At 37.8% G+C, this 10787-nt stretch overlaps 1 protein-coding gene across 1 annotated transcript in view; it reads right to left on the bottom strand.

Annotated features, from left to right (window-relative positions):
* The window catches only part of snd1 (staphylococcal nuclease and tudor domain containing 1), a 215123-nt gene that overhangs the window by 156095 nt on the left and 48241 nt on the right, over nucleotides 1-10787 (bottom strand). Inside the window, exons 12-13 of the mRNA XM_015376704.1 lie at nucleotides 6249-6349; nucleotides 1410-1520 (exon numbers count right to left, since the gene is read on the bottom strand). Of these exons, the coding sequence (XP_015232190.1) occupies nucleotides 1410-1520; nucleotides 6249-6349 (212 nt within the window). The remainder of the gene's footprint in view (nucleotides 1-1409; nucleotides 1521-6248; nucleotides 6350-10787) is intronic.

A 10787-nucleotide genomic window follows, 5' to 3' on the forward strand; every position in this document is an offset into this window, starting at 1 on the left:
TTTAAAAATGGATGGTTTTGTACAAGTCTAATTTTATTGTGAAGCTGAGATCTGTAGGTTTTCATGAACTAGAAGATAAAATCTCAATAAAATGCTTAGAAACTCTATAAATATTCAATCAATATGTGTTTTGCCTTTTAAATTGAGATTAATTGAATAAATGAAAAGCACCCGTGTAATGAATAAAAAAAGGACTATATTTTTTCCACCAATAAAGGCTTGGGGTTAACATGAAAAAAAGAGACCAGAGTGATAAAATAATCCTAATGGGAGCCTGGCCCATAAAGGTGAAAAGGGAAATGGAGAGACATCATCTATCGTCTGAGATGGCTTAGGGTCTTCTTTGATGGAAAAAAGCCCAGTTCATTATATGTAATGAAGACAACTTAAAGTTCCTGTTCTGCAAGGGGTCACTTGGACGGACAAGAGCAGCTAAGATGAGCCATCTACATTTATGTTAGCTTGTACCGTAAAGATGTGCATTTTAATAGCCAGGGGGAGGTTCCTTGAAGGCTGTGGGCCACTAGCTTTATGCAATGGGAGCTAAAAATATAACTGAGGCGATAGACAGAAACCGCTCATCATCTCTTATAGGACCCCACTAGGGACAGAGAGAGAGAGAGGGAAAGGAAGCAAAGAGAGATGGAAAAGTGACAAAAAGAAATGAGGGAAAGGAGACCCAGAAGAGCAAGGCCGTAGAAGGACAAAACGGAAAGCGGCAAAGGAGAAGAAACAAGGACATGTACAAAAAGAGCAGAGATGGCAGGAATGGGCAGGAGAAGAAATAAGGGCAGATGGCCGGTGACACTGTACGAAAGACAGTGAAGAGAACGAGTTAATGCCATTAAAAAAAAAAGGTTGCAGCTGCATCTGCTCTACCTACAGCAAGCAGATCTTAATCTATGGCAGAGTAATAAAGCTTGTACTAAATCTCTCCACTGCACCTCCACATAATTATATTCATAGGGCCTGAGTAAAGAGAGACTCTGATTTAACGTCTGGCGCCTGGGTTGGTGTATGTGTGCCCAAGCATACAAAAAGAAACAAGAAAGGAAAACCCTTAAAAGGAAGAGAAGAAAATAATATAAAGGGGTCGTTAATATGGGCAAGAGTAGTAACATATTTCCTCAGGAAGTGATTCACCACCCTTATGGACAGTAATTATTTTGACACTTGAAATAAATTTAAATAGCTAACAAGGTGGTGACCTTAGCAAAATAAGAGAAAACGTTAAGGGTCATTACATTGTCAATCACTTCCTAAAGGCTAATTTATCAAGTTAATTTAAAACATATGTGATAGGTGGTTCATGTCGGTGGGTGATGCTGCATTTAATCCACATTTCCAGACACAAACAATTATAAAGGAACACAAAGTGTGAGCTGATGTGAGAGAGAGGAGTTTCTCACCGTGCCTCTGCAGCGAGCAGCTCATCATAGTGGGAGGAGCGCTGGTCATCATCCTGTCTGTATCTGATGACTGTGGCGAGGCCTTTACTGACAAGAGCTTCAGCTATGTTACTGGAAGAAAAAAAAAAAGGGGGACAGTACACTTTAACGCTCCATTTCATAAGACATAACAAATAGAATCAGCAGGCGGTGTCCTTTTCAACAAGTGGTAAGCAAATGTTCGGACTGCATGTTCCCAAACACATGAGGAATAAGGTTTACAGAAAAAGGCAGGCAGTTAGGATATTAACATTTTAAAGTCAAAAAAATATTGCTAGATAAACTGTTTTACCACTTCAGAAAACCAGAAAGCTATAAAAATGTCTGACCTCTGCAATTTCAAAACTTGCTGTCACCAATTACTACATTTTGTGTAATTTGAGGATCAATTATATTTAATTACAGGTTTTCATTTAATATGGGACTGAGTAAACTGTGATAGCTAATACAGTCACAGTGGTAATTTACTACAATAACTGTACTTTAGACATGGATTTGGGCCAATATGAGATTGTTTTTCACATTATAATAAAAGACATATTCCACAGTTCTGGGGTATATGAAGTTAAATAAAGCATCTAAGTTAAATGCTTTTTGTAACTCATTTCAGAACGTCATCTTGATTCATTTCAGAATGAAGTAAAATGTTTCAAACCATTGTTTAAATTAAACTTGACAATATTATTGCTTAAATGATCATTGTGATATCATTGATAGAATAGATTGGGGGCATGCCCTACTGGAGAGGGACATCACTATTTCCATATAGCTTGTCAGAGGGAGGAGAAGGTGTTCAACAATCTTGTTAGATTGCTGCAATGAGTGGACTTTAGAAAGCACAGTGGGTCAGCACCGCCAGATCACTGATTGTGGAAACTTCACACATGATTTCAGGTGACAAGGATTAGTGCCTTTAAAATAATCCTCAGGTAAAATGTTTCTGACAGTCTAGTTTGAGAGCGGCTTGACACAAAGAATGACACATTATTTCGCTGTGTTTGATTCATCAGTAAGTTTTTGCTTTTGAAGCCTCGACTCCAGCCTGAACTTCTTGTTTGTTAAGCTCCCCCGAATTCTACATTTAATGATTTATAAGCCCCATTTACACTACCCTTTTGAAATCTTGCTAAGATCGGTCGAAGCACGATAACCGAGATAACTGTTGAGTGTAAGTGGCATGCAAACCGAACTGGACCGTGCCAGACTAAACCAAACCACACTAAAGTAGTACTAGTTTAACAGCAGGGCTCGACACGGTTCAGTTGTGGCTCGGTTCTCTGATAAAGAGCACATGAGCAGACCGCATCTTTTCCTATTTACTGTCAGCTTCCAGTAGTTGGCAGTAATGTACATCAGTAAGACGTTTGCCAACAGCCAAAAAAACAGAAGAACTGTAAACAATAATTGAAAATTTCTAAACACTAAATTCTTTAAAATGGCTTCAAAAGAGCGTGTTGCAACCTGGGATGACGCCGAGACTAAGGCTCTTATTGCAATTTGGGAAGAAGATGTTATCCAGACAATGTTGGATGGAACAAAACATAATCACAAAGTTTTCCTACTAGAGAGTAGTAGTACCGTAGATCGTCACTAGGAGGCGAGGAACCGTGCTAGTGTAATGCGTAAACGGACGTAAAGAACTGAGCTCAACACGGTTAACTGATCCAAGCGAGGTCCGAACTCGGAACGCATCAGTTTTCAGAAGGTAAACAGGGCTATCGTCTTTGTTATCCCGGTTGGTGGGGGGCCTTTTCCTACCACACTTTCTCCTGTCACTCAACTTTCTGTGGATATGCTCAGATACAGACCGCAGTGCCATTTTATGGCGTACCCTCTTCGAGTAAAGTGTAGTCTTCCATCTACTGGACAATTAAGCAGTCCTCCTCATGATGGTGTTTTTGAGTCTTCATCGGTAAGGCACACTGCCCAGCATTTTTAGATTGATTAACAGGCTCTGCTGAAATGCAATCATCGGAATTAGTTGTGTTGAAGAGAAACATCTAAAACATGCAGGGCAGAGTGCCTTAAGAACCAGGGTTAAAAAAACACTTAATTTAGCCAACCAAACCAGACAGAGACACTTTAGAGGCCTTGCAAACCTTCGCAGGTGTGTTGAGTTAATTAACTGATAAGAGTGTTAGACAAGTTTTTCAGTATTTAACTTTACAGACACTCAATTTTGGGTTTTCTTTATCTGTAAGCCATAATCATTAACTTTAGAAGAAATTAAGGCTTGAAATAAGCGTGATTAATCTACATATTTTTTTACTTTCTGTAACGATGTACAAAAGAAAAAGCAAAAAGTATGTGATCACAATCAATATGGCTCTTTCTTGGCATACACACAAGCCGCCTGAGTACACTGAGGATCACTGTGAGCAATATCTGATAGGCTGTGGCAACACACCAATATTAAATCAAAGAAATTGCTGTTCATGACATGTGTAGTATGCTATATGTAAGAGTCCTGCTTTGGCCAGGGGGAGAGTCCTGCTCTGGAGATAAATGAGACATTACACCTTTCAGACATAACTTTATGTTCACATTAAAACATTCCCCTTTTGCAGAATGAAATGTGTGAAGCTTGTGCTACAGTATAAATTCCTGTATCTCTTTGTCTCTACCTGTAACCCTTCAATTATATATTGTTTGCGTTTGCACTTAAAATATGTAATAGTTCAAGCATTTTATGATTAATACCCATAAATAATTAATATCACTAGAATATTAACAAATTTACTTAAATTCTATACATTTTTCACGTCTGTCCTTACGTCCAAATATGCGACTTTAAGAGCTTTCTGGTTGCTGTTTTGTTATCATTCATTAAACTAAATCTTTCACAATCAGCACTGGATGCTGCAGCCACCAAATCAGAGAATGAGCTGATTGATCCGGTTTGTTTTTGCTTCGCTATTGTACTTGAAATTAGCAGGAGAAAAAAAAAGTCACATGGAGCACCTTGCTGCACGATGAACAGATGTGTCTTAAATTGTGCGCATGTTGGATGGCAGGGCTGCTAACAATGGGTGAGTTTCATTGTTCTGGAAGCCTATAAATAATTTGGGCCGCCAAGTATTCTTCTATTTTGTATTCATTTACTGAAGCAATAAATGAAAACTAAAATTATTTCTTATACCTTTAAGCTACCTTTACAAAGCTTACTTTGTTTATATAAACAACAAATTGATTACCATAAGCTCAAATTTAAATTATATACCTCCAAACTAGGGTTAAATGCATCTGCAAAATAATTGCAATTATAAAAACGAACATTTTCAAATTGCACAGGCCCTCAATTTTGGTTACACTACATTTAAAAAGAGTAAGACATTTAATATCTCACTCCAGCCCCAACAGAGGAGGGAAGAGAGTTGCAGCTAGATTCATTCAGTTTTTCCACACAGTATAATCCTGCAACAATAAAACTCTGGACAAGAAAGCTTTCAAGGTCATGAAAAAGCTGAAACTCTTGAGTTAAACACCTACATGCTTGTTGAAAGTGCAAAGAAAACAACTGGAATATTGGATGAAAATAATCCAAATATTATTTTTTGGCACAATCAGCTCTACTCCAAACACCAGTTTCCATCTCTCTCCCCTGATCATCCCCTGACTGTAGCTTTCATGGGGACAACGCCAGCTGTCAACCAACAGGCTCCCAGCATGCTGTAGTCCAACTGATGGAGGAGTCTAATTGAATGCTTACAATAGCAAATCCTGACCTCTGTGCAGACCAGTCACATTTGAGACAGCTGGTTAGATGATAGGGAGAAATCTGTGTTTCTGTGTGTGTGTGTTTGATGCTGGTTTATGACTTGAATGATACAATTAGAGGGGAAAACAAAACAAAAAAAAACACACGACAAGCGTCGTTTTCAAACGTTCTATTGAGGGAAAACAGACTTCTGAGGCCTCATATTCAGCAATGTGGCATTAAAGCTCTGCGCTGGTTTTGATTAAATTTCAACCTCTGAAAAGCGTTTTATCCGTGATCTTCTGGAGAGAGAAAAAAATGACAAACTGATAAACCGAATGCCTTCAAAGACCGGCTTGCAGATAGAATATAATTGCTTGCACTGAGGTGACCCTTTTCTGAACAAAGCAGCAGCTTCAGTTCTGATTAACAAGCTTACAAATTCAAAGCTTTTAAAATGATCCTGTTGTATTTCATCAGATGAAATTAGGGTAGTAAAATGAAACGTGTTGATAGAGTCAACATAAAATGCTGGATAATCTAATGCTGGATGTGCTCTGCAAAAGTATTAATAGGCCATAAACTAATCGACATTTATTCAAGTTAGAACCAAAATTGTGTCTTTGTATGCAGAAACCAGATATCTCTAAATAAAATAAATATAAAAGAGGTTTGTTAGGGAATACTTGCACACCAAAAGCATTAGTGGTAACACATGACCCCACCAGAAAGGTCAGGGAGGAGGTTGTGTAGAAGCTTATAACAGGATAGTTTCCAAAACACTCCTTACATCCCACAGATGAATCAATCTAAATGAAAGGCAAAAAGTCCTGCTAATTATTTTAGATGATGATAGGGTCAAAAGAAAAGCAGATTTTGTTGTTTTCTTTTCAAAATCTAATTAAAAAACTCAGCGGAAAACTAAGACAAGAGATTGATCTCTTTGCCTAACCTCCATTATGGCAGCATCATGCTGTGGGACCATTGAAGCATGTCATGATTGATGACATCCGACGTTCCCTTTCCAGGGCACAGCATTTGTAACAAACTCCCACATGTAGAAAAGCATTTTACTCATTTTGGTAAATCGAATTAAAACTTACATCCCTCCAATTGTCACGGTGGCACAGGTGCGCTCTGAGAAAGCGGGCGTTCCTTCTCCAGGACCGGTGGCAGCCCTGATGTAGTCCACTGTCACGTTGACCTGTGAGGAAACAAAAAAGAATCAATAAATAGACAGTCACCAAGAGTGGCATCCGTTACGACAATAATTAGTGTGGGGAGTGATCTCTCCTTGCATGTGGGTCCCTTTTTTGTTTGTCCCACTTCTCAAGGTCACCCCCAGTCAGTGTGAATCACATCAGGCAGCATTGTAAAACTCCCCAGAGGAGTAGTATTAACACACTGTGGGTGTTTAGGACAACACACACACACAGCAGCGGAACCCAAATGACCCAACACAACACGTTCCTAACAAAGCTCCCTGGGGATAGACTCCAACCCACTCACCCTGAAGATACACTGTTGTCAATCAGCTGTGTGCATGTGCATATCTCCACAGGCATGTGACAGGGGAAGCCAGCATTATGGGCCAAACACATGTAGACAGCGCTAATAGGAGGGGATTGCAGGCACACTGGCACACACAATCGACTGTTTAGGAGCTGCATATAAACTGTGTCAGACAAGTGTGATGTTCGGAGGAAGAAAAAAAAAAAAAGTGGATTCTAGCTCTGCATCAGAGTGTCATTAAGTTTGGCACGGACAACTAGTACAGGCCCATTACAGGGACATGAAAGAGTAAAGGCATCCTGTCAATAGATTGACATGATGAGGACATTGGGAAGCGAGGAAGAGAACAAGGAAGTTGTAGAGGGCTGTTTGCTAAAGAACCATTAGCAATTTCTGAGGAGGAGGGAAATTATAAGGACTCCAGGGGAGCTTTTCATTAGGATAACTTGCTAGTTTCTCTTCTGGAACCCTTAGCTCCTCCCAGTGAGAATGTGAAAGAGACACAATGAAGGGTAGATTTTTTTTTTTCTTTCCCCATTTCAAAGTGCAATGAAGGGACATAAAAATGACAAGTAATGGAGAAGGGAAGAATTCCCATACCTTGGGGGAAGAGTGGCTTCAAATAAGGATGTTATCCCAATGAAAACAGCGGAAGAGACGATAGCTTGTCACAGTTCACTATAGTCCTCACAGCAGAAGTAGTAATTCAAATACACGTAAACAAAGTCATTGTTACCCTTTGTTTAAAAAAAAGAAAAACCCACAATGGTCACTGAAATAGATTTAATATGACAAAAGTAATAATAAATGCACATTGTCTGGAAATGAACCAGTTAAAGCCAGACGTGGCTTTTCAACCATGCATCAACACAATGATTTTAAAAATAAACTCATGAATGAGGCCTGAAAGAAATGGTACACTTAATGTTTTGCTGCGCAACCTTTTGAGGGAATCACTGCAATCAAACGATTCCTGAAGTAAACAAAGAGGTTTCTGCTCCCGTTTAGGTCCACTCCCCATGAGCAAACAGCTCCAGTTGTCTCATGTTCCAGAAAACATGTTTCTGCTCCTTCCAAAGATGCTTGATAGGATAATCCAATGTTTTCCTCTTTGCCATTCTTGAGGTTTTGAGTTATGCATTTTGGGTCATTATCCTTTTTGGAAATCATTAACCTGTGACCGAGACCAAGCTCTCTGACACTGGGCAACACATTTCTCCTTAGAATCCCTTGATAAATATTGAGTTTTCATTATACCCTGCAGAGATTAAAGATACCCTATGCCAGATGAAGCAAGGCAGCCCCAGATCATAACAGAGCCTCTTCTATGTTTCACAGTATGGACAGTGTTCTTTTATTGATATGCCTTCTTTTTTTTTTTTTTTATAACTGTGAACATGGAGCTGAGGTACCTTTTCATAAAGACAAATTTGTGTCTTTCCAGAGGAATCCTCCTAGAGGCTTTTTGGCTTGTTAACATGTAATTCGGCTGGCTTTTTTATGATTCAACAACGGGGTCCTCCTTGGTCGTCTCCCATTAAGTCCACTTTTGCTTATAAATTGATGCTGATGTTCCTTGAGCTTGAAGTTCACCTTTTATCTCTTTGGAAGTTTTTTCTGGGCTCTTTTGTTACCATTCATATAATCAGTCTAATTATCTATTTTCTTCCTGCAGCCACATCCAGGGGGGTTGACTACAGATCCATGGCTCTTATATGTGCAACTGTAGTCACAATAATATTAGCTTAAAGGAGGTAGTCTTTATATTTCTCGTCTATAATTTTCTTTCTCATCTCCTGAGGCAACTCTTCCCATTGATTATTTTGGTCCATGTTGAGTGCGGTACACACCATATCATGAAACAGCACAGTGACAATCTCTATCCCTATTTATAGGCGCACTGACTGACACCTGTGAGTAGCTGACAGCTTAATTTAACATTTCTCTTTGGTCTTTTTATTTTCAATCTTTCCTTGGGGTACCATCACTATTGTCCAGGCCAGTTCCATGAGTGTATTTTTTTACGTCTTTTTGTGGAAGCATTGTTGAAAAGTAATATCTGACTTTCATTTGTTCAATATCATTGATTTTTATTCATTAATACTTTTGTCAAATTATTATTTCTATGACCATTAAAGGTTTTTCTTTATTAAAATGGGGGATGCCAACAATTTTGTCCACCTGTGTAGATGGAAATAACTATCAAGGTGTTTTTTTTTTTTTTACTGGAGTAAAGGTAGAGAGAGTTGTCGTTTCTCCCAATTCTACAAACAGCACCAGTGTTCTTTTATTAACCAAAGAGTAAGAAGAGCGAGAACCATTCACAAAACCCAAAGACAACAAGCAATGCTGGATACAAACTACAAAGTGCAGAAACAATGACAAATAAAATGGAAAAACGCTTTCATTAAAAAAAAAATTAAAAGAAACCGTTTAGGGTAAGGATGGAACATATAAACTACTACCAACAGATTAGATTAGGAAGGTTCTAGTTCCATTTTCCACAGGCCATCTAACAGATCTCTGGATAAGGGAAATCCATCCATTAGAACCCCCCAGAAGAGAGGCAAATAGAAAGGGGAAAGCCAGTGAATGGATCAGAGAGCTGGTAGAGTGATAAGAACAGCAGTAGAGGTGTGAGACTAAATGTGTTTGTTCTGCTGAGGTGACGAAAAGCATGGGAATATTTGGTTTACTGTGCCAAAGGAATCATGTATACAACATGTCTACATGAACGAAAAATCACATTCTGAGCCATGTATCCAATCTGTTGAAAATTGAAAGCATTCATTTGGGGATTTATACATTACCGATTAAAATGGGACTATGGAGACTACAAGAAAACTGGTGGTATACCAAGTTGGCCATATTGAACTCAACAGGTTTTCAGGTCAAAAAAAAAATTATATATATATATATATATATATATATATATATATATATATATATGTGTGTGTTTTTTTTTATTATTATAATTTTTTTTGCAATCAGACAATGCAAATCTGCACAGTCTTGGAAAATTCCCTTGAGTTCAATAAAATACTTTTTCATGAATTTAATGATTTAGATCTAAGAGCAACATGCAATAAGATACAATGAGAAGAAAAAGGGGAAAAAAAAGAAATGGTAATGTGATGTCCTTCGTTTTTAGGCTTATTTTGTTTTGTTTTTTTCTCCCTTTACCTGATAGAGATGACACAAGAACAAATGTTACAATAGTCTCAATTTAAAAAATAAAAAACGATTTATTAGATAAATCATAATTTCAGGGCATGTCAACAGAATGGACAAAAGGATCTACCAAGAGGTGTAAGTTTTAGCCAATATATATATTCAAGAAAAAACCCCACCAATAATCAGCTGGTTGATGGATACAAGTGTTTAAGGATAAAATTATAGTTTTTCTGAGACTACATTTGTAGTCTGGACACAGTTCAATAACACTCCAGCAACCACTACATTTAAAAAAGAAAATACAGGTATAACACTAGAACCATTTTGAGTTAAGGTGAGGAAGAGACGAACGTTCAAGGGAACATGGTGTGCAGCTCGATTTAAAAAAAAAAAGGAAACTGAATTCGCTATGGTGGCATTTGTGCTGTTCATTAAGTCTGCTAAAGGGAATTAGATCTTGTCGTTGGGCATATTTTGTTAAATTGGTACAGTAGCGAAATACCAAAAGCCAACCTAGATAAACACCTTAAAAACTGAGTACATTTTCAGCCGCTTTGGTCAGTTTTCTTTCAAGCGTTTAATTCCTAGCCAAGATCCTGTGTTTAAAATGCTGACTTATCTGGTAATCTCAAAGTTAAGGATAGGGCCAAACTTTTTTTGTTTACAAAAGACTGATGCTTACAACTATTATTATTTTATGTGCATATCATGTTATCTCATATATATGCAATAACAGGGTAATATTTAAACAATTGTTTGTCTTTCTTTTAAATTAGTTAAATTCTATATCTATATAATTTGTATCAGCAAATGAAAGTTTTAGTAAATCTGGGGATGTAAAATCTGCTTCAGTCTCTGATTTTAAGCCTTTAAAAATTAGACTTCTGTCCCAGCTTTTTTTTTTTTTTTTTTTTTTTTTTTTTTACCAGTTAACGTGGTCGTACTACATGACAACT

Source organism: Cyprinodon variegatus, unplaced genomic scaffold (genome assembly GCF_000732505.1).
Source record: "Cyprinodon variegatus isolate N-32 unplaced genomic scaffold, C_variegatus-1.0 Scaffold139, whole genome shotgun sequence".
Lineage (NCBI taxonomy): Eukaryota > Metazoa > Chordata > Actinopteri > Cyprinodontiformes > Cyprinodontidae > Cyprinodon > Cyprinodon variegatus.